General features: G+C 45.3%; 2 protein-coding genes across 5 annotated transcripts; one reads left to right on the plus strand and one right to left on the minus strand.

The window, feature by feature from the left end:
• Positions 1-10: 10 nt before the first annotated feature.
• Positions 11-16,242, plus strand: LOC132449891 (cholesterol 24-hydroxylase-like). Of its 2 annotated transcripts, XM_060041767.1 has the most exons (15): positions 11-354; positions 429-506; positions 798-879; positions 10,465-10,538; positions 11,255-11,341; positions 11,886-12,024; positions 12,187-12,300; positions 12,561-12,723; positions 13,104-13,169; positions 13,327-13,399; positions 13,490-13,574; positions 13,822-13,932; positions 14,049-14,137; positions 14,599-14,665; positions 14,754-16,242. In XM_060041767.1, exons 1-15 carry the CDS (start codon positions 206-208, stop codon positions 14,901-14,903), a joined length of 1,527 nt encoding a protein of 508 aa, XP_059897750.1. In that variant the 5' UTR covers positions 11-205; the 3' UTR covers positions 14,904-16,242. The 2 variants fall into 2 exon arrangements, with proteins under 2 accessions (XP_059897750.1, XP_059897751.1); XM_060041768.1 differs by lacking the exon at positions 13,104-13,169.
• sgk1 (serum/glucocorticoid regulated kinase 1) lies at positions 15,826-23,300 on the minus strand. 3 transcript variants are annotated; one of them, XM_060041770.1, is made up of 11 exons: positions 23,083-23,300; positions 22,742-22,859; positions 21,164-21,239; positions 20,864-20,942; positions 20,369-20,557; positions 20,094-20,225; positions 18,620-18,856; positions 18,429-18,524; positions 17,940-18,095; positions 17,720-17,809; positions 15,826-17,542 (listed from the first exon to the last, which is right to left on the minus strand). In XM_060041770.1, the coding sequence occupies exons 2-11, from the start codon at positions 22,839-22,841 to the stop codon at positions 17,375-17,377; spliced, it is 1,323 nt and encodes a 440-aa protein (XP_059897753.1). In that variant the 5' UTR covers positions 22,842-22,859; positions 23,083-23,300; the 3' UTR covers positions 15,826-17,374. The 3 variants fall into 3 exon arrangements, with proteins under 3 accessions (XP_059897753.1, XP_059897754.1, XP_059897752.1); XM_060041771.1 differs by lacking the exon at positions 22,742-22,859 and having other exon boundaries at positions 23,083-23,297; XM_060041769.1 differs by lacking the exons at positions 22,742-22,859; positions 23,083-23,300 and adding an exon at positions 21,361-22,690.
• Between the last annotated feature and the right edge of the window lie 961 nt (positions 23,301-24,261).

A 24,261-nucleotide genomic window follows, 5' to 3' on the forward strand; every position in this document is an offset into this window, starting at 1 on the left:
TAAACCAAAAAGGAAAAAAAAAAACGGGGTAATCGCGGGTATAAGTAGAATGTGTAACGTTAAGTGGCTTGCTTTGTCAACTGGTAGGCTAAATATTAATCAACGGTCCCAAAGTGCGCATGAGGAAAACACTAGTAGGCCTACCTCCTCCATAGCATTGTGAACACCAGAAACAGATTGCACTCCGAATAGCCTCCAAGTTAAAATGGGTTTGTTTTACCTTATGACAAACTGGGCCTGTTATGCGATGTTCTATTGTTTCCTTCTGATTGCAGTTGCGTTCCTTGTTTATTGTTTGTATATCAAACACATTCACATGAAATATGATCATATCCCTGGCCCACCACGAGACAGGTAAGAACTCTCCAACTGCTTTCTGGCTCAGTCGTTTGGTTAGCACGATTGACCAATTACTTTGATCATTGCAGCTTTTTATTTGGGCATTCATCGATGATGAAAGAAGAAACGGAGGGTGGAAAAATTCTCCACGACAAATTCCAACAGTGGTAAGTAGGTTTCGGTTAGAACTATTGATAATTCAGGCAGTGGGCAACTTTTACTATGAGCACGGTAAAAAGCAAATACGGTTACTGTAATGTTCTTATTCATCTATAAATAAAACATCATGAATAGAACTTGTGTTTTTAATATTGAACTCCCTCGGTCTACTTCCACTCTGCGGTACAGCATAGTCAATCCAGCATCTTTTGATGTTCGAGCTCCACCCAGCTCCTTTGTTAGCACTTATCATTACAGTTACCTCTCATAATGTCTTATGTCTTTTTATTCTTTCACAGTGCTGAAATGTATGGACCTGTTGTTCGTGTTAATGCAGCTCATATTGTTATTTTATTGGTGACCTGTCCAGAGGCTACGAAGGTAAAATATAAAGTTATTTCAGTGCCTCAACAAGCCCATCAGTTGAACAAGGAGGAATAGCATCGAGCTGCAGTCCCGGTGTTGTGTCGAGATCGGTTTCCCCGTCGAGATGTGTTTCCCCTAGTCCCCGCCCCCGTCCGAAATTACCCGAAGAGCGAAGGAAGCGCGCGTACACAAAAAGCTCGCCCACGAGCTGCTGTGCTCGTACCACAGAGGCACTTTGGAGAGAGCTAAGGTTCAAAACTGACTTTCTTTAGCGAGTTTTATCTGAAGATGTTGTATGTGACGGTTCCCTGTATGTTGTGTCTTTCATTTGTTTCTAGGACTGGGGAGCAGAGACCTAGGCCTACTCAATTGGTCATTAGGAGTGATTGGCGTGCACCTGGGCCCGGGTGCCAACGCCCTATAAGAGTCTGCTTCCCCAGTCCTTCCCTCTCTGTTCTTTTCAGCTCCACATCCATGCACACCTTTCAACACTTATGTTAAAACAACACACACACCTATAATCCACTCATGCATACACACTCCACACTACAGACTTACTGACTTCCACATCCCATACTTTTATTATAAGTTGAGCACTTGGATTGGTTTGGTTTGATTAAATACTTATTTTGATTGGGAAACTGTTGTCTCCTGTCTTTTTGTTGTGTAGCCTGGCGCCTCTAGGCCAGGTGCGTAACAAAGTGGGGGCTCGTCCAATAAGTTGTTTGTACAGTGAGTTTGGAGCGTCAATTTAGTCTCACTCCTGTATTGGATTTGTGAATGGAGTGACGTCAGTTGGGAATCTTTCCGGGAGGTTCCGTCGTTCCATTGTTTGGTCAACAGTCCGGTGAGTAGACAAAGCAATGTTACAGGCTTGTTATTCAGGCTTTGGGGAGATGCAGTTAATTGTTATGAGTTGAATTCATCTGTTTAAATTTGAGTTAATTTGATTAGGTTTGGTTATTTCAGTACAGTACGGTAGCTGTTTGGTTCATTTTGTGCGGTTGGAGACTTGTTTATTTCTGGTAGTTGTGCAGCTAAGTAAACGTCATTTGGGACGCCAACAGTTGCCTGGCTGGTTGTTTATTTTATTTTTTTTTGTATTTGTTTGATACGAGTGTCCCCGGTAGGTGCGCTTAGCTGCCTGGGTAAAATAGCTCGTTGGTTTAGGCCGGGGGGTGGCTAGGTGCGTCAGGTGCGGCAGTAGCGAGAAGTTCGTACTGAATATCTCGACTCGGGGGCACGGCTAAGGGGGGCATGCGGGTCGCCAGTTATTGGTTGCCTTTCCTCCCCTTTGGTATGAGCTAGGCCTTTGCGGTGGCCTTCAGTGCGTAGAAATCCTCCGCAACCGGCACACGAAGAGGGTGGAGTTAGCTGGGGTTTATATAGGCTAGGGGGACACTTGTATTGTATTTAGTTTGTTTGGTTTGCCAGCTAGGAGGCTCTTAAAGCGCACAATACCCAGGATGGTGTCAGTGGATGACGTTGTTCAGTCTCCCTCGGTGGAGCTCTTAAATCAATGCACCAAAGACCAATTGCTGAACGTTGCAGATCGTTTTGGGTTGAAAATTGAAGCTAGTGATAGAAGGTTAAAGGAGACATTGTTGGAAGTTTTGAAAAGAGAGCTATGTGGTATAGCGGTTTCAACTGAGGAACGGGATAAGAAAGAGGAGGCGTCTCTTTCTCCCGCAGTAGGTGCCGCAATGGAGGTGCCTTCACCAGCAGCTATGTCAGGGTTGACGTTCGACCAACAAAAAGAATTAATCATTTTGCAAGCGAAATTAAAAACTGATCAGGAACAACTTAGGCTAGATAGTGAGTATGCTATTGAAAAAATGAAACAGCAGACAGAACTGGCTAAGTTGCAGGTAGAGCAAAATAGATTGGACTTGATAGGGGATGGTAAGATTTCAGCGGCTGCACCATTGTTTTCAGAACCAGCAGAACGGTCTGCAGGGGGGTTTGACATTAGTGGCAATCTACGTCTGGTGCCCAAGTTTTCCGAACGTGATCCTGAGGCATTCTTTGCCATGTTTGAGAGGGTGGCAGATGTGCGTAAATGGCCTGACTCGGCGCGCACATTGATGCTGCAGTGCGTCTTAACAGGCAGGGCGCAAGAGGTTTTTTCAGCTATGAATGCGGCTGACAGTCAAGAGTATGCCCGTGTTAAGGCGGTGGTACTGAAGTCGTACGAGCTCGTTCCTGAGGCGTACAGGCAGCGGTTTAGATTTTGGAAGAAACATGACAGACAAAGTCATTTGGAGTTTGCACGTGATTTGACGACGAGCTTTAACCGCTGGTGTAACGCCTCGGAGGTGGAAGATTTCGAAGGCTTACAAGATTTGATGATTTTGGAGCAGTTCAAAGATTCTGTTCCAGCTCGTGTGGCAACATATATCAGTGAGCAGAAAGCACGCAACGCAGCAGATGCGGCGGCGCTCGCAGATGACTTTGTCTTAACGCACCGTGGAGAGTTTAGAGCGGGCGGTGGCAATTATGTTGCTGCCAGTGAGTCGCATGGCCGATTTAATAAACCTCTGCCTGTCGATTCCAGAGCTAACGCCAACAGTAGGGATGTGCGTGACTCGGGGAAGGTTTGCCATCACTGTAACAAATGGGGGCACTGGAAAAAAGATTGCTTCTTGTTAAATTCCCCTAAGGCAGGTCATTGGGAACCAAAAGGGGTTGCTACGGCAGCTCCAGTTCGTCCGGTGTCCACTTGTGTTACACCTACCTTCGGTTCAAATGAGGATACATCGGTTGTAGCTCTGAGTTCTTACCGTCCATTTATCATGCAGGGGACTGTGTCTTTGGTGCAGGGTGGGGAAGAAGTACCGGTAACTATTTTGAGGGACACTGGGGCTTTTGATTCATTCATTCAAGCTGGTGTTCTCCCGTTGACTAATGTTTCTGACACTGGTGATAAGGTTCCTATCCGGGGCATAGACATGAATATTTTGTTGGTTCCCTTGCATAATGTTGTCCTAAAATGTGAACTGTTCCAGGGAGAAGCAAAGCTCGCTGTGCGCCCAGCACTGCCTATTCCGGGTGTGACGCTGATCCTGGGCAACGACCTAGTGGGTGCTAAGGTCTGGGCTGGGGTCCCGCCGCCGCCGGCAGTGGTGACCTCTGTTCCCTTGGTAACGGAGGAAGCTGATGAATGTGAGCATGACTTCCCAGAGGTGTTTACAGCGGGTGCGGTGACCCGTGCAATGGCTAAGTTAAAAGAGAAATCTCATTTAAATGATTCAAGTAAGACAAAAGTATCTGAAAAGTTTTCGATACCTCTTTCTGATTTTCCATTGTCCATAACCCGTTCAGATCTGGTTGCGGAACAGCAGGCTGATGCCTATCTGAAGGAGATATTTCCATTGGTACGGCCAGAGGAGGAGCTGTTTGACAGTGCTTGTGGGTATTTTCTGCAGGACTCATTGTTGGTGAGAAAATGGCTGTCACATAAAGGAAGGTTTTTGGGTGAACCAGTGTTCCAAATTGTGTTGCCAGAGAAACTTCGCCAGTCAGTGTTAAAAGTAGCACATAATGAATCTGGACATGCTGGTGTGAGAAAAACTTACGATAGACTACTTAGGCATTTCTTTTGGCCTCGTATGAAGAGAGATGTGTCGGCATTCATCAAAACTTGTCATACATGCCAGTTAACTGACAAGCCTAATCAAAAGTTGAAACCAGCACCATTGTATCCCATTCCGGCCATTAGCCAGCCGTTTGAACATTTGATAATAGACTGTGTAGGTCCTCTACCTCCTTCAAAATCTGGAGCGGTGTATTTGTTAACAGTAATGTGCCAGGCAACTCGCTATCCGGCTGCGTATCCTCTGCGTACTATTACCACTAGGCCAGTTGTGCGTGCCCTTTCTCAATTTATTTCTATTTTTGGGATTCCTAAGGTCATCCAATCTGATAAGGGATCCAATTTCTGTTCTCATATGTTTTCCCAGGTTCTGAAGCAGTTGCGTGTGCACCACAATCAAAGCTCTGCATACCATGCACAGAGTCAGGGGGCTTTGGAACGATTTCACCAAACGCTAAAGGCTATCTTGCGCGCCTACTGCACAGAGCTGGGAAAAGATTGGGAAGAGGGTCTGCCTTGGCTGATGCTTGCGGCTAGAGAGGTAACACAGGAGAGCACAGGGTTCAGTCCAAATGAGTTGGTTTTTGCTCATACAGTAAGAGGTCCTTTGGCTGCACTGTCGGGCGATTGGATAGAGGCACAGCCTCCAAAGAATTTGATTGATTATGTTAATGGTTTCCGCCATCGGCTTTATACAGCTGGGTTGTTGGCTAAGGAAAACTTGGCATCAGTTCAGGATAAAATGAAACGGTTGTATGACACTAAAACAGAGCTCAGGGTGTTTAGCCCTGGAGACCAGGTGTTGGCTTTACTTCCTATTGTTACTTCACCCTTTCAGGCAAAATTCTCAGGTCCACATACTGTAGTAAAGCAGATCTCGGAGCAAAATTACATTATCTCAACACCTAAACGTAGGAAACCAACCCAACTTTGCCATGTGAACTTGCTTAAACCTTATTATTCATGCACTTCAGAGACGCTTGTGTTGTGTGGGCAGCCAGAGGTTGGCTTGGCTCATGCAGTTTGCATGGCAGTTCCGGTCTTGTCTCCCAGTCAGGAGGTAGAAGAAAATGGGTTGGGTACACCAGATCCAGCGTTGGTGCATGGTCGTGTTAAAAATTCAGAGGCGCTTGCATGCCTCGATACACTGTTGTCTCATTTACCTGCAACCGGCCGGAGGGAACTGGCGGCATTAATCCAGGAGTTTCCATGCTTATTTGGTGATACACCGAGTTGTACTCAGTTGATCGAACATGACATTGACATTGGTGATGCGAAACCAATAAAACAGAGGTTTTACAGGGTAAATGCAGATAAACGTAATTATTTGGAAGCCGAGGTTGATTACATGTTAAAAAATGGCATTGCAGAGCCATGCGCATCCAGTTGGGCTTCACCTTGTATTTTGGTTCCCAAGCCAGACGGTACGTTTCGTTTTTGTTCTGATTTTCGTAAAGTGAATAATGTCACTAAACCTGACTCTTTTCCACTTCCCAGAATGGAAGATTGTATTGATCAGGTGGGCTCTGCAAAGTTCGTGAGTAAATTTGATCTATTGAAGGGATACTGGCAGGTACCTCTGTCAGCACGAGCACGTGAGATTGCCGCTTTCATAACACCTAATGGTCTTTATTCTTACAACGTCATGCCGTTCGGACTTCGCAATGCACCTGCTACATTTCAGCGGCTGATGAATCGAGTGGTTTGGGATATGCCAGGGTGTGCAGTGTATTTGGACGATGTCGTAATTTATTCGGACAACTGGAAGATTCACTTGGAACGCATTCGGGAACTGTTCGATCGCTTGAGGGGGGCTGGGCTCACGGTCAATCTTGCAAAGTGTGAGTTTGCGAGGGCGACTGTGACCTACCTCGGTCGGGTGGTTGGACAGGGCCAAGTGTGTCCTGTGGATGCCAAAGTTCAGGCAGTGGCGAAATATCCAGTTCCAACGACAAAGAAAGAACTCATGCGTTACCTTGGTCTGATAGGTTACTATCGTAGTTTCTGTCGGAATTTTTCGACAGTTGTGGCGCCTCTCACTAACCTGCTGAAGGCTAAGGAACAGTTTGTCTGGTCATCCGCTTGCCAAGAAGCATTTGAGCAGGCTAAGAAGCTCTTGTGTGCTGCTCCGGTTCTTGCAGCTCCCCGTTTAGACAGGCCATTCACAGTCTACACTGATGCTAGTCATGTGGGGGCGGGGGCCGTTCTAATGCAAGAGGACAACCTGGGCATAGATAAACCTGTTAGCTTCTATTCTAAGAAATTCAACTCTTACCAGCTAAATTACTCTGTCATTGAAAAGGAAGCATTGGCTTTGATTTTAGCTCTGCAACATTTTGATGTTTATGTTGGCGGTAGTACCCCCCTGGTTATTTATACAGACCATAACCCTCTGACTTTTTTACATTCTTTGCAGTGTCCAAACCAGAGATTGATAAGATGGTCACTGTTCCTGCAATCCTATGCCCTGGACATTCGTCATGTTAAAGGGGCGGAGAACGTGGTGGCCGATGCGCTGTCACGGGCTCCTCATGACTGAGGTCCGGTCTCCGTTGGTCCTTTTTGCCTCTGTCTGTCTTGCACCCCTTAAAGTGCTTCCGTGGTACCGGTTGCTGGGGTGAAGGCCTGTGACAGTGGGCAGGCGGCCATTGGAGTAGAGGTTGGGTATGACAGGGAGTAGATAGTATATATTTATCTAAGGTTAAATGGGTTGCCGGTGATCCCTTTGGGACTCCGTCTTTATGGGGGGGGGTGTGACGGTTCCCTGTATGTTGTGTCTTTCATTTGTTTCTAGGACTGGGGAGCAGAGACCTAGGCCTACTCAATTGGTCATTAGGAGTGATTGGCGTGCACCTGGGCCCGGGTGCCAACGCCCTATAAGAGTCTGCTTCCCCAGTCCTTCCCTCTCTGTTCTTTTCAGCTCCACATCCATGCACACCTTTCAACACTTATGTTAAAACAACACACACACCTATAATCCACTCATGCATACACACTCCACACTACAGACTTACTGACTTCCACATCCCATACTTTTATTATAAGTTGAGCACTTGGATTGGTTTGGTTTGATTAAATACTTATTTTGATTGGGAAACTGTTGTCTCCTGTCTTTTTGTTGTGTAGCCTGGCGCCTCTAGGCCAGGTGCGTAACATTGTATTGTAGATTTCTATCAATAAAAAATATTATTTTTGTGAGAGACTTTTCATTTTGAATGTTATGGACTTTTGGAAGGAAGTGTGCTCATTCATAATACTGTCAGATACTGTTCCCCCTCTGTTCCATAGGAAAGGAGGCTCACACATCTTTGAAATTCATACTGCTGACTTATTTCCCCACAACAGATAAGTCCTGTGATTTTCAGGCTGATATCACTAAATTTGACCATTTAGAACAGGGGGAACACATCCTGACAGCTTGGAATATTACTGTCAGATACCGTTCCCCCTGTTCTAAATGGTCAAATTTAGTGATATCAGCCTGAAAATCACAGCACTTATCTGTTGTGGGGAAATAAGTCAGCAGTATGAATTTCAAAGATGTGTGAGCCTCCTTTCCTATGGAACAGAGGGGGAACAGTATCTGACAGTATTATGAATGAGCACACTTCCTTCCAAAAGTCCATAACATTCAAAATGAAAAGTCTCTCACAAAAATAATATTTTTTATTGATAGAAATCTACAATACAACATCTTCAGATAAAACTCGCTAAAGAAAGTCAGTTTTGAACCTTAGCTCTCTCCAAAGTGCCTCTGTGGTACGAGCACAGCAGCTCGTGGGCGAGCTTTTTGTGTACGCGCGCTTCCTTCGCTCTTCGGGTAATTTCGGACGGGGGCGGGGACTAGGGGAAACACATCTCGACGGGGAAACCGATCTCGACACAACACCGGAGCCAGAAACAGTTTGGTAACAGCACTGTGGTGTGGCAACGCACTGTGGCGTGGCAACGCACTGTGGCGTGGCAACGCACTGTGGCGTGGCAACGCACTGTGGCGTGGCAACGCACTGTGGCGTGGCAGATCTGTTTTCTCCGGGTTTTTTCTCGACTTTTTACGTCACAGTCGCCTCCTAGCTGCCCCAGTCGAGTTATCAACGTCAATTTTTTTGTTACATTTCAATAAAACAATTATTAATAATAATTAATCTAATTTAAAAAAAGTAAATATGTTCTTCAACGTTTATATATATATATTTATATTTATATATATATATATATATATATATATATATATATATATAACCCTTACCCAAAACGTATGCTAATTAGATAGACGATGGATTTAAACGTGAGGAATTGTGGAAATTACGGATCACACCTGGTGTGTTCCAGATTCCTCGGACGCCAGTCTTCCGGGAAATCTCCCAGCTGTCTGTCGGCATTTCTCGGAGGCACTGCCCCTTTCTGTCTTCATCCCTCGGAATTCTAACATCGGGATTCCACCGGACGCGTACGCGCCGCGGAACGGCTGCGTCCTCTGCCCTGCGTCCATTCCTACCGGGCGCGTACCGGCAGCGTAGCGCTGCCTTGCGAGCCAGCCGTATTCACGCGAGATCACGCGATAATCCTAAACCTAACGTACTCACCTTCCACTCCCAAAACTATTGCAATTAAATGCCACGCTTTGTCCTTACTGACATTTTCCTTATAAAAAGGATGATTTGGTACATAAATGACTTCATGTTGCTGAACTTCGACAATGAGTCTCTCGTCGTCCATGTTGCCGACCCTTTGATTGATTGACTGCTGACAATAATGTAATAATGTTGATGTGAAGTTATATGAACTGAGTATTGTGTTTTATTTAGAAAATTGACCGGATGCTCTATGGCTTTTACTTTTCACTTCCTGTCCGGCTCGATCTGCTCTGTCGAAATTGACGCGGTTTAGCAGCGGCTCGTGGCAAAAATAGAAGTGCGACGGAAAGATAGCGCCGCAGCGCGGCACGCCGCTCCTGGGACGCTGCTGAAACGTTCCGCGGCGCGCACGGTGGAAATGGTCTCATTGATTAGAGTGGAAGCGATCAGCAGCGGTGACCGCGGCGCAGCCATGCCGCGGCGCGTACGCCTCCGGTGGAATCGAGCCTTGATGGTGCTTTCACATGGCGGGAAATTATGGGGAAAAGATTTGCGCGACGTCGGAAAGTTTGCGTGAACGACACCTCATGACGCTGTTCCGTTCTTCCGTTCGGCAACCTGGGCCAAATTTTGATAACAGAGTTGCCCAGTTGGTGACGCTTGGTTTACTAGTGACGCGCATGAACATGGTGGAACACGAACGTTTTGCTCAATATAAAATAATCAACCATCATGTAACTTTACTATTGATTGACGTTGTAACCGTCTGTTGGCATCGACCTTTCTCAGTTGTAAACGTTGTGTAGGCCTACTGGTAAATCAACTCTAGATAAGGGCAAGTGTTGCCTTCCATTCAGTGGCAACACTGTATGTGCTTCTCATAAATAAAAGCAATAGGATAGCAGGTGATAGGCATCAAGGAAATAAAGCCATGCACACTTGAAACTGATCCTACTAAATTCTGTTTAGTTCTGACTCTTTTTTATCAGATTAAAAACAACTGCTGTGAAGAACTTTTAGATTGCCAACGCAGTGCACATCTTCGGTCACTGTCGGGAACACGTGTAAGCTTGAGCGTCATCACCGGTGAGCCGTCTCGTTATCACCAGGACAGCGAACGCGCCTAAATGGTGGGATCAAGATGCCTCAGACACCAGCCTTCCGAGTTGTAATTTCCGGTCTCGGAGCACTTATAGCGTTCCCGTTCGACTCTGTAATTGTCTCATGAAATTGTCTGGTCGTTACAACTCGGAAGGCTGGTGTCCGAGGCATCTGGATCATTGGTCGAACCGTGCCACACCCCAGTGCGTTGTCCGGGTCCTGGCCTGCTGCTGCTTGATGGATGCTACTCAAAAATGGCTCAATAAAGAGTGCAATGGTACAAATATTAGGAATTCATTATTTGATATTTGTTTCTTCTGGTGATCGCAGGAGATCTTGATGTCCCCTAAGTGCCTAAAACCTAAGCCCATATACAAGCTATTCTTTGGACTTTTTGGATCGAGGTAATCTCATTTTCTCGGATTGATTATTTAAACCTGCCATTAATATAAACACCAATGTAATGCAATTATAGTTATCTCTCAGTATCACATTTGTTGAGATGGAATCTTGAACATAAAATATTGATAATATTGATTGATGCTTCATAATTATAATTGAATGTAGGTGTATATAAGATTTCAACATCAATCTGTAAGTAAGTGTGAGTAAATGATAACAGCAAGTGCCCAGAACATGAACTGAGTGTAAAATAAAAGTAGCCTACAAATTACAATAACAGGGAAAACCGCAGAAGGTTTAACAGTAAACAAGGCTGTCTCTTGCACAAGGCTCTCCTGCTCGCTCCAATCAGGTCGCTGAGGAATGTAGCAAGAATTTTGAAGAGGTATAATGGGAGCCAAGGGAGACAAGGTCCCTGTCAGTGATATAACTCCTAAACCAATTCAAGACTGGGCCAATACAGTTCTCTAATCTATTGATAAATATATCCTAGATTTGTCTCAAAGAAAGCAATTAAGTCTAAAAGTACAAAAACACTTGTTTATTTCTGTGCATGCTTATTATCATCATGGTTTCAACGAGAATGTATTGTGAGAGAAGGTATTGGTTCATTTGATACATTCTATTATATTCAACCAATTGGTGTCATCTCAAATGTTCAAATCCGACGCAATAATCTCTCCAATTGTACGCACTTTTCTCTATTCCCCCAACATAGGTTTATGGGAAATGGCCTGCTTACAGCTACCGACCACGAGCAGTGGCATAAACAACGACGGATAATGGACCCTGCCTTCAGCAGTCTGTAAGTTGACACTAAGGTGACCAGAGTTTTGAAAGGAAAAACGGGGACGTTTGTAGTTTGGCGGTCCATGTAGCAACAGCAGTTTTTTTAATGAAAAAAAAATTAAACAATTTATGATTTTCCTATTATCATATTAAATGTCGTACTGTAGTTAATATTGGGCCCAATGGTTTACTATGATGGGTTTTTAGCTTTGGTTAACCAGTCAAAAGCAGGCTAGTCCAATAGGGAATCCTTTTATATTGTAATGTTAGCCTATTGATTGTGAGCGGTCACGCCTGCTTATCGTATGAAGGCAATATACTTTATACCATCGTAAAGACTTTAGACCTGCGTATCAAGATCGCATCACAACCTATCAGATGAACATGACAGTAATTACCATCTGTCCAGGAATTAATATCCATTACAAAATCTATTCAAATATTTAAAAAAATCTATTTTAGAATCCTATTTTTAGACATTTTTTGACATTTCCAGGGACAGGCTCCCATCCATTGCTTTCTGTGCTGACACCAAGACTGGCCAAATCATTTTTTTCCAGGTACCTCAGGGGCCTGATGGGGACCTTCAACGAGAGGGCAGAAAACCTCATGGATGAACTCACAAATTTAGCAGACAGCAAAAAAGAGGCAAAGATGCTCCAGTTGTTCAACCGTGTGACCTTAGATGTCATCACCAAGGTAATCCAAAGTCTGTCCTCCTTTTCATATGTCATATGTTTCCCTGCCTGGTCACTCTCAAATGTTCAACTGCTCACAAATCCCATTCTCAGAATTTCATTTTCCTTCAAAATGCTTTAAAATATCTGCATGATCTACCGATGTTTTATTGCTAATTTTCAGGTGGCCTTTGGAGTCGATTTGGACCTCAACCAAAACAAGGACTCGCCTTTCCCTAGAGCCATTGAGATGTGTCTGACAGCCATGGTTCATACCACCCGAGACATGCTTTTTCAGGTACATGCTATCATTTTCAGATATGGCGTCAATATGCAAATTTCTTCACACTGGATACTACGTATTACTATTTATTAGACACTTGTATTGCTTTCATGAGCAACAGTGAATTTAAATACTATGTAATTAAGGAGAAGTAAGCAGTGAGGTATCCTGCCCAAGGGGTTCTTCAGGATGGCTGCAGACATTTGGAATCAAACCCAGAAACCTTTTGATGGAAGATGAACTTGCTTATATGATTCAGTGTTTAACCGTTCCAGCTAATGCCGAAGAACCGACCGTTCATCAAGGAGGTGAGGGAGGCGTGCCAGCTTCTGCGGACCACAGGAGAAGCCTGGATCTCCAAACGGAGAACCGCCATCCAAAATGGCGAAGATGTACCCAAAGACATCCTCACTCAGATCATCAAATCAGCTGGACAAGGTTGGGTTCAAAATACCATGATAAAATCTGGTTCATGAATAGCAATGCCTTGAAATTAATTTGTTGCAAGATAAAAGGAGACAAAGGGAAGTCAATGCAGGAGGAGTACTGTTCTTTGATTGGTCAGCATGGTGGTTAGCATCCTTGGTCATGGACATCAATGAGTACAGAATCAATCCAAAACCAATCGAAAATGTTTCTATCAATGGAAAGAATTAATATTGAATGATGCTTTGAACAGATTCCGATTACCTTGTAGTCAGTGGCTCCAGCTACCTTTCAAAGTGAAACACCTAAATGCTAAGCATTTCAAAGTACAGTTTGATGGATCATTTGATCGATGGATAGAATAATAAATACCAATACTTTCTTTATTGAAGAAGAGGAAAGGACTAAAGAAGATGAGGATCTTATGTTGGACAACTTTGTGACATTCTTCATCGCAGGTTAGTCTCGATATGAATGTTAATTGATATCTTTATACGTTGTGTAGACATAATTATAGTCTGTATGAAACATCTTGATAATGAATCATTTACCCATTATCAGTGAACATATTCTTGTTGATCAGCAATAATTGTATTGAGACATGACTGCTTTCAGGACAGGATACTACAGCCAATCAGCTTGCCTTCTGCATCATGGAACTAGCAAGAAACCCTGACATCATGAAAAAGTGAGAAGCAATACGAGCAGCAATGAGACACTTTAATTCTTTAATTATGAGATGGACACAGACATAACTGTAACCTGTTATGTTCACCAGAGCGCAGAAAGAGGTGGATGCTGTTCTTGGAATGAAGCAGGAGATAAGCAATGATGATTTGGGAGAGCTGACCTACCTCTCACAGGTAGATCCTTAATAAGGATCAAGATGAAGGGCCGAACATTGATTCAAGTGAATCTCTTTACAGCTGCATCGCTAAGAGTTTAAAAGCGTGTGGACATTTGGCGTATCGTTTTGAAGTTGCTATTCTTATTTTTGTAATTCTGTCATTCTTTTAATGGTCCTGTACTTTTCATGGGGACACGCTTATTTCCCCGTCTTGGATTGAAGAAGCACAAGTCATTCCACCTTATCTCATACTCGTCTGACAGGTGCTGAAGGAGACCCTTAGGATGTATTCCACTGCTCCCGGAACCAATCGTCAGTTGCCAGAGGACATGACCATCAGCGGTGTTCACATCCCTGCAGGAGCTTTGTGCGTGGTGAGTTGCCCCAGTGTCTCTGATCTCGTCAAATAAGTCTCCTTGAAACGAGTTTCATAGAAAAGGCAAATGGTGATAGTAATATTGTTTGAAGTGAATTGTTGTGTATTTTATAGTTTAGCTCTCATGTCTGTGGAAGGATGGAGAAATTCTTCAAGGACCCACTGACGTTTGATCCGGACCGGTTTCATCCAGACGCACCCAAGTAAGCGGTCTACATAAAAAGGAGCATAGTGGATATTGAATGCTCATAGCCTGGGAACAAGACAAATCATGTTCACATGCACTAGCATACTTTTTTTTTTTCTCCCCTGAAATAAGGTCCCATGGGGACAGTGGAAGGGTCGTTACTTAGGCTCTCTATGGGAGCACCGTTGAGGCTTTTTCATAAATGACCAAGATGGCTGCCGCTGAAGTCTCACACTATTGGTTGCTCTGATTGGTTGAAGGTCTACCAATTTCCGTCCATATCACTTTGGTCTGTGCCCGTTGATCATGGCCCTTGAAAATCTAAAAGGCAGTGAGAGGTTCCAGACTAAAACCCATCTTAAACCCATCTTAAACCAATCTTTCAATGTGAACTGCTGATTTCCACATTTACTTCAGTTGAGGGCTTATATGAATGATAGAGAGTGTTGTGTATTTACTGCAGCCATCTTCCTGTAGGCCTTACTACTGTTACTACCCCTTCGCTCTCGGACCACGCTCCTGTCTGGGACAGAAGTTTGCACAGGTGGGTGACACAGGTAGATACACCAAACATGCTAACTCCGATAAGAATCCAGAATCACAAACTGAGAATGTGTATGATGTGATTCCAGATGGAGGCTAAAGTGGTGATGGCCAAGCTGCTTCAGAGGTTTGAGTTCAGTCTGGTGCCAGGACAGTCCTTTGACATCCTTGACGCTTTAACCCTGAGGCCCAAGAGCGGGGTCGTTTGCAACATTAAACACAGGAATCCCAACATGTGAAACTTTATATCGCAATTAGCTGGTCTAAGAAGCTGTACTGACACAACATGACCAGCAGATGGCGATAATGGACTACTTATGAGTAACCTGACCGGTAAGAAAACAGCGTGGAGAGGACATGTTCTTTGCCAATGTTCGTAGACGGTGTTGAGGTAAAGACCTTGCTGCTAAAGGCAATGTGAAACTTTCATGTAACATAAAGATGTGTTTCTCCAAGTCAAACATTTGTAACATTATTTTGCTCCATATAAAAGATAGGAGATTTATCTTATTTCATTATTCCTGGATTTTTGTAAAATGGTTATTTCAACAGTTAACATACTTTCTCACAATCAAAAGACGCTCCTCAAAGTCAGTCAGTAGGGCTGAATGGAACTCACTTGCACCAGCTGACTTTCCACACAGGGTTCAGACAAATCTTTTGACCTACCGAGGCCCTATCAGTTAATCCATGCTCAACCCTCTGACACACAAACACAAACACACACACAATCAAAAGTTGCATAACAGTGCTGCTGACGCACACAGGAGGGTTGAAGTCTAACTCGCTGCTTATGTAGGACGCTACTCAGTCGGTCACAGGCTCGAATCCCTACCAACTATACACCAAGTCCTACAGTCCCGTTCTTGAGCAATGTTCACCGTTTTAATTCAGCATAATTTTCCCGCATTCTTTACTGTTATTGTGAAGAGAAGCAAGAGAAGTTTTCATTGGGTGGCCACTGAGACATTGCTGACTCGTTTGAAATAGGCCCAGATCCTGCTTTTGGTTGACTTTCACTTCAAAGACGTACTGCAGGGCTACAATAAAACAGCTAGGGTACACCATTAGTTATTATTGTAACAAGATGATACGATGCGAAACTACTAAAAACCGTTAAAAAAAATATGACAATAAGAGATAATGGACAAGGCATAGGTCTTAAGTTAAACATTTTTTATTGCAAACCATTTGTGGTCACATAAATCTGAAAGTTTTACAATTTACAATACATTTAACATAAATTGTTACATATACATATTTTAGGCATACCATCATGTCTTTGTTCAATATACATTAAAACTAGTACACGTAACTCCAAATATACAAATAAACTTAAATACCCTCAAACTGTGTTAACAGCAATATTACAATGGAATGTCGAGTTCAGATGTTAATGAGACTTTGTTCGGTATCGGGAGGCTTATGGAAGACATTATGAGGGGGACTCGTTTGGTAAACAAACATAAAAGATAGGGACGATTTTTTAGACACAGCACACATACGGTTTTAGGCAACACACTCACACATGCGCACACACACACACACACACACACACACACACACACACACACACACCGTTCACAGCAGCAGTTATCTTCCTTACTCTCTCTCCCTCTCGCTCTAGCCTAGTGCCATCCAGCTTGGCCGTTATCGGTCGTTGTCAGTTTGATGTCAGATGCAGAGCCAGTGTCTGTGGAACGCTTCCCACGCTGTTTAAATCTTAACCAAACGCTCTAACGTATCGACGACTGACCCTGGGTACAGACTTTGTGCTACATTGTTCCTTTCCGCCGACCGTTCTCCATCAAACACAAGATAAATAACCAAACAATCGACCGTAACAGGACAATAAGGTCAAAACGAGGAGTTGGAGACAAAATGAAAAGAACAAACAATTTCTGCTGGAGAAGAAACTTAAAGGCACCTTTTAAGATGAACCCCCACACGTAAGTCCCCCTTAGTAACATTCAGCTTTAAATATCTCCATTTGCAATAAAATGGAAAAATAGAAACAATGCAAAGAAACTAAAGCACCACATGCACACTATCTCCATGTTGCTCTGTAAAATTGATAGGCAGGCCCACAGGTGCCATGCCGGAGAAAATAACACGCTACGTAGCTACGTAAGATGAAGTTTAGAAACCACGTAATGGGGTTGGTACACCCAAGTCTTCCTCCTGTGGGAAAGGCCTTGAACCCCTTTGACGCGTTTGTGCAAATCTCTGGTTGGTTATTTTATTGTTCCGAGTCTGTCTACTGGTAAGTGCACATGCATGGGATAGTGTTTTTTGTAGTTTCAAGTTGAGCCTCACAGCTATCAGAGCTAATGTGCAAAATGTCCCCGACTAAGAATCGCGCTATATCGCAGGACATGGGTGTGGCATGGGCTCAAGGTGAGGGATCAGGGTGGGTTTGGCAGGCAGACCCTCAAATTGCGTTTCCTCTCAAACTCTTCCAAAGGGGTCGACGCTCAGAATAGATAAGGAGGGGGGTTCTCAAACGATTAATGGGTTGGATATGGTCATCAGTTTCCATCATCCAGACGGGGAATGGGGGGAAGGCGAGGTGCAAGTCTTCTCCTGCACGCTGCCCCCCCCTGTGTCCGTGAAGGTACCCGCCCGTCGACTTTATCCGCCACCTCCCTGTGTCTTAAATAGTGTCCGTGGTGTGCACCCCTGCTACAGTGCAGTGTTCCTGCCGTGGCCCCTATAGGTAGGAGTCCATGGACGGGGCGTAGGAGAAGCCCAGGAAGGCCTCGGCAGCGTCCTTGATGCTGGCCGTGACCAGGGCGCTGTCAGGGGAACAGCCGATGGAGTTGGGCACAGGCTCGTCCGTGAACTCTGGGTCAAAGTGCCGCAGGTCATTAGGGCCCGTCTGAAGAACGAGAGAAAGAGAGAAGGGAGTCAGTAATGCTTAGGTTATAAACTGTTTGAATATGGAGATATGGAAGACGATGATTGGAGAGCAGAGTTTCCGTGGCTCAAAAAAACAACAACACAGAAACATACAACATCCTCTCTGAGGCAAAACTGTTCGTTTTGGGTAACGCACCACGTTGGGGTTGAAGGGAGGGGTGAGCTTCTTTGCGTTCAGTTCTTCCCAGTTGATGGGGGAGAAGAACATGTGGTTCTTGATCTCAGTCTGGAAAGCGAACAGACGGAAAAGAGTCAAGTTCACGTCGAGGCGCGGTGGCGTTAGAAAATACAATTTTGTCGGTGACAAAAGTACTTGGACTACATTCAAACACGTGCGCACACAAACACACACTTACAAAGTCGTCTGTGCAGCCCAGTCTCTTGGTGCGGTCCTTCTGGAGAAGACCTTCCAGAAGGTGCCGGGCTGCGTTGGAGATGTTGGGCTTCAGCTGCAGCGGTTTGTTGAGGATGTTGTCGTACATCTCCGCTGTGTTGCGGCTGTAGAACGGAGGCTGGTGGGGGACAGAGACACAACGGGTCAGGATTTGAGTTTCAGATATCCGCTGGAAACTAATAAAGTGAACGTTTATTAGTTTCATTTTAATTAATTTTTTTTTTAAAACATGTACAATCCAAGGGTAATCTAACACAGTTAGCATCGTTATCTGCCGTCTCGGTTCGTTGTAGCGACGTTGGCGCCACGATTCCAACAGATCAATCGATATGGATTAACGCGGTGGCGTGGGCCCTTGTGTGTCCGCTGATGCCTACGACCAATCGATGGCACATACAATACAGCACACGCGATGAGCCCCCCAGTGTGCAGAGTCGTAACATGTACTCACAAGGCCGTAGAGCATCTCGTAGATCACAGCTCCCAAGCACCACCAATCTACCGTCCGGTCGTACGGCTGCTTGTGCAGCACCTCGGGAGCCAGATACTGCAGAGAGGCGACAAGTCAGAGGACATTAACAAACGATTCCGATTTCGGCGACTAGTTTGAGATCCGAATTCCACGGGAGACTCCCCCCTTACCTCGGGTGTACCGCAGAAGGTGGACGTGGTTCCGTTGAGCTCGATGTTCTCCTTGCACAGGCCGAAGTCGGTGAGGATGATGTGGCCCTGCTGGTCGAGCAGGATGTTCTCGGGCTTCAGGTCCCGGTACACGATGTTGAGGGAGTGGAGGTAGCCCAGGGCGCTGGCGATCTCGGCGGCGTAGAAGCGCGCCCGAGGCTCCAGGAAGCATCGCTCCCTCTGCAGGTGGTAGAAGAGCTGGAGGGAAACGAAAAGGAGAGAGATCGGGACAGAGTGTCAGGAGCACCCCTTGCTTCCAGCACTTTGGTTTTTTGAATGTGAGCAGCACCGACGCACCCGCCTTGGTTTAAAGGGAAGCCATTAAGGGGGTCCTGGAAGGAGCGGCGGGCTAATGACGGCGCATATCAAAGAGGGGAGCTAATGGCTGGAGGTGGAGGGGGTCGCCGGCAAACCAGGGGAAATGTGTGGGAGAGGAACAGATTAGGAGACAAAGTAGAAAGGGACAGACGGACAGGCAGAGAGACACGGAGACAGACGGGGAAACTTTGTGTCAGGAAATGACACCCATGAGGTGGGTGGGAAGGAGGGGAAGGAGAAAGTGAAAGAGTTAACTTGGACACGCAAAGATAGATGGGAGGAAGGGTGAAAGGTGGAGGAGATGATGGAGCGTTCGGGAAGGCAATAAAGAACAGAGAAAAAGGGAGGAAAAAGGCAAGGAAATGTGTTTTTTTTTTTTGTTTTTTTTATCAGCGCCGTCTCTGCCCTGCCAACAATCACAGGAAATTTGCTTTTGCTTTTTAAATACACAGGCTCTGTACAGTGCTGCTAATTCTGTCTCACCGCCCCCCCCCCCTCCCCCCCACCCAATGGTTTCCTGAGAGGCGTATCCTCTCGAAAAGAAAAGACAGCGACTGACAGCTTTGATTCAGCTTCGCATGACAGGATGTCCGCATGCTCTGTCAACCTTTATGCCCATGAACCTCATCTCTATTCATCTTTCTCTCGCTCTCTCTCTTTCTCTCTCTCTCTTTCTCTCTCTCTCTCTCTCTCTCTCTCTCTCTCTCCTATTTAAACACCATCTTATCCAAGTGGTCACAAATTGGACCTCGGGGGGAAATAAAAAATGTACTCTACTATCATCAGTAGAATCTCCCTTAAAACAACCACGCTGTGTAACCGCCTCAATAAAAGCTCGCTTTTAGAGCGCAGACGGCCATTCTCATTTTACATGCCCCCCTTCAGGAGATCTCAAAAGCACCAAGCAAGATTCACATCGGGTGGTCGCCTCACTTTAATAGTAGGATTCGAAGTGGGATTGAACAAACAACCCTTCAACAAGAAGAAAGTAGTATCTCTTGAGCAACCAAACACCACAAGTCATCCACCCAACTCCACCCAGGTGTAGCAGACTCGACTATTGCTGCTGTTGTTGTTGTTGTTGAGACACAAAAGTAGAAAGTGTGGCTGGCCTCACCTCTCCCCCGTTGATGTAGTCCAGGACAAAGTAGAGTTTGTCCGCCGTCTGGAAGGAGTAGTGCAGACCCACGAGGAACGGGTGCTTTACGTTCTTCAGGAGCACGTTCCTCTCTGACATGATGTGTTTCTCCTTGGGGGGGGGGGGGGGGGGGGAGGTCAAAGGGTGGAACGCGTTAAAACAAGGCCACACCATCGGTCTCTTCGTTTTTGCGTGCGGCGTCTTGTGTTTTCTTTGTGTGCGCGTGTTTTTCGCGCATCACGTCACGGGCTCACCTCCTTCTTCTTGAGGATGGCCTTCTTCTGCAGCACTTTGACCGCGTAGAACTGGTCGTCCGAGCGGTGGCGCGCCAGCAGCACCTTGCCGAAGCTGCCCTTGCCGATCACCTTGAGGAAGTGGAAGTCGCTGGGCTTGGCGGTGGGGTTAGAGGACGGGCCCAGGTTGATCTGCTGGGACGGGCTGGGCTGGAGGGGGAGGGGGGGGACGAAAGGAGAAGGAGAGAAGGGGAAATAGGTCAGAGCCATCGATCAGGTCGCGATCACACCACCCGGAGTGCGCGCGCAGATGTAAACAAAAGGCAGACTCCGTCGCAATTTGAGGTGCACAAGTCTTATTGTTCACCACAGGGGCCGTCGGCTGAGACTGATGTCGTGCACAGACAGATATGGGAGCACACAGGGGGGGGGGTGCAGTTTTACTCAAAGGATCAGTCCATGCTAATCAACGTGGGCAGATGTTCAACTCCTCAAGGGTGACGGTGGTTTACTCACCGGAGGGGAGGGGTTGGCGTTCATGAGTTCAGCGGCGTCCTGAGGTGGATTCATGTTCAGGATGGACTGAACCTCAGGACTGAGAGAGGAGAAGGAAGCGAAAGCAGAAAAGGAAGATGGTTAATAACAGTCTATGAACCATGAACACGACATGGACATCCCAAATGGTTTTCGAGAACAATATGAACCGCTATGTTCAATTACTGATGAGAAATAGATGGGTTGTAAATACAGGCTTGTAATGTACTTAGGCACGTACTGTGCAGAATAATAACAATAATAATATGATGAGTTACTCACTGCTTGCAGGCGTAGGAATTTGTTGCAATCCTTTGTATGAAGTCGTTCAGACCCATTCTCCTCTGTTTCATAAAAGCTGCAGAACACACACAAAGAAAAAATCGAAAAAGGCGATTTAGAAAAATCAAGTAATTTAAAAAAATACATTATTCTCGTAATTATAAAATACAATGCCAAATAAGTAGTACAACTCATACCAGTTAGCAATGCTACCATCCTTCGCGATTTCGAGTCGGTCAGAGCTGATGTGTCTATGTCTGTTTGTATCGTCATAGTAGAGAAGTGTATATTCCAAAGAAAAGAATGAATGTTCTCCAAAACTGTACCTAAACTATCTCGGCATTTTGGCAGCTTTATATGAGGGCTGAGAGGAGGGAGGGACTGACTGCGCGGTCTTCGCTCTCTCCTCCCCTCTGACGTACTATGACGTTGGTGGGCGTGTTCCTGTACCATATTCTCTTCAGGTCAAAGACTGACCCCCATCCTAACCAATCACCGTGCTTTGCGCTTCTACGCGCCACTGCAACTCATTGACGTTTAGTGGTCTAATGCAACGAATAAAAACAATCAAGAACAAGGTGTAGTCTACTTTGTATGTAGGCTGTTACTGGAATTCCTAAATAGGTTTTCGCCAGATTCGCATGGCCCAGAATCCCGTTGTATCTATTTGCGATCATACGTCTGTTTTACCTTCAACCTACTAATAACAACATAATCTGCCTACGGCTACTCACTAAACTGATAACAGCTTTAAATCCCCTAAAAGCCTACCTTCATGTATGAGCTCGATCGATAATTATAATGTGTATTAAAACCCCCTGGTTGTGACTCATGAGCCACGTCATACACAACACAGAGATGCTGCGTTCAGATAGAAGGGGATCAAGGCCAAGAGAAAGAGCGGCTGGTTGTGAGTGGAAAAAGTAGGCGACAGCCGACGGGTCTCCCACGGTGAAGGAATGGATAGGCTACATCAGGGCCGTGACCGTGGCCATCAGGTTTAAAAGGCCATCTCAAACACCGAGTTGTGACCGATCAAGTTGATAATCCTGCAAGTGGTTTGGCAGCTGTGGCCGGACAAACTAACAGACGGTCACGATGGGAAACAGTTACGTAACATAGGAGCCTGCCTGGGTTTAGTGTAAAACACATAATATATATAGCTTTAACCTTAAAATCCTGGGGCCTCGTTCATATGGTCGGGAAATATAAACATTAACAAACACTAAAAAGATTTGCATTGCATTTGTAAACAGAATCCGCGGACGTCCTGCGCCGCTGTATGTAGACCCGAACAACTCAAACAGCTGGGACCTGAAACTTTAGTCTTCCAAAAGCCAATCGAAAAACGACATCACTCGAGAGATGGACACCACCATTATTGTAGATTATAGCATATAATGCTAGTTCAACTAATTCAAAGTAGAAAAACAATATTCCTTATTGAATTAGGATAGACTAATCCTTCGATTCTCCACCATACGCTACAATAAATGCCACGGGTATAAAACAGATGATAGTTATACACAGGCCTGCAACTGCAACATGTTTAAATCAATATTGTACATTAAAACACACCTTTGAGGTCTGAAGAAGTTGCCATCTTAGCGCGTATTTGCCCGATCGCTGCAGGGACTGGTGAGGACTCGAGCCAAGAACGAGGAAGAACCGCCAACATATAACGGGCCACCTATCTCTAAACACATTTACATAGATAACCACCAGGTCTAAATCCAGCTCCACAGATCACGGTGTGAACGGGATTGTCCAGAGAACGGAATGGAAAATCACCCCCCACCCCTTGCGTGCGGGTTGAAGAACCGGACTATCAAAGTTAGCAGGTTAGGGTTCGGTTTAATTCCTCATCGTCCAACGGTTTGTCTAAAAAAAATCTAAATATCATTTTTGATCTTACTTACAAGTCAGAGCGGTCGTTTTGTCTTTCATGTGTACGTTGCTCGGGTGACACCAATGAATCGGCAGGCAAGATCTAGGAACGACTTGTTTCTCGGGCCGAAGCGTGGAAGAATTTGCACTAGACGGTTCACCGCATTCCACCTCGAGTTTCTTCCAGTGAATATACTTGGTCAGGGCGGGTACGCTCCGCCTCTGTAGTTGGTTCTACCCTCAGTTTAATGGCATTCTTTCAGCACAGAGAGAGAGAGAGAGCGCGAGAGAGAGCGCGAGAGAGAGCGCGAGAGAGAGAGAGAGAGAGAGAGAGAGAGAGAGAGAGAGAGAGAGAGAGAGAGAGAGAGAGAGAGAGAGAGAGAGAGAGAGAGAGAGAGAGAGAGAGAGAGAGAGAGAGAGAGAGAGAGAGAGAGAGAGAGAGAGAGAGAGAGAGAGAGAGAGAGAGAGAGAGAGAGAGAGACCGGATTTTTGCTATTAATTAATTTCCTTCTTGCACGGAACCGTTTGTCTCCGTACTAGACGACTTCTGGCGTCTGGCTCCTCGCAGGGGGCATGATATTTTACCTTCAAAGTTCAAGTTACAACATCCCCCCCCCCCCCTATTGGAACTTATCCCCAGGCATTTTCTTTCAGTCTCTTCCTTGTACTCATGTCCAAGATTCGACATAACCAGCCCTTCTTACATTGGATAGTGCTTTGGACCTGAGGCATTCCATTGTGAGTAACTAGAGAAAATAGCAATCTAAACTTACAATTCATGATGAGCATTGTCTCCGATTAAATGTAGGCCTAAGTCTGCGTATGTAATAAAGCAAATGAGTAAAATAAGCGCTTTACAGATACTGAATACACAACTTTTAATTATCGCTCCAACTTTTTGTCACTGTTTTTGTTAGTCCCCTGACTCTGACCAAATCTATTATTAATCCATTCCCCAAAGCCACACACACACACACACACACACACACACACACACACACACACACACACACACACACACACACACACACACACACACACACACACACACACACACACACACATAAACACACACGCACATACACACGCCAATTTGCATAGACACATAAGCAAATGTTCAGCTCAAGGGCTGAAGATACCTTCAGAAAGTCAGATGGATGGGTAGAACCACGCCCACACATACCACACACACACACACACACACACACACA

This window comes from Gadus macrocephalus, chromosome 21 (assembly GCF_031168955.1).
Source record: "Gadus macrocephalus chromosome 21, ASM3116895v1".
Classification (NCBI taxonomy): Eukaryota; Metazoa; Chordata; class Actinopteri; order Gadiformes; family Gadidae; genus Gadus; species Gadus macrocephalus.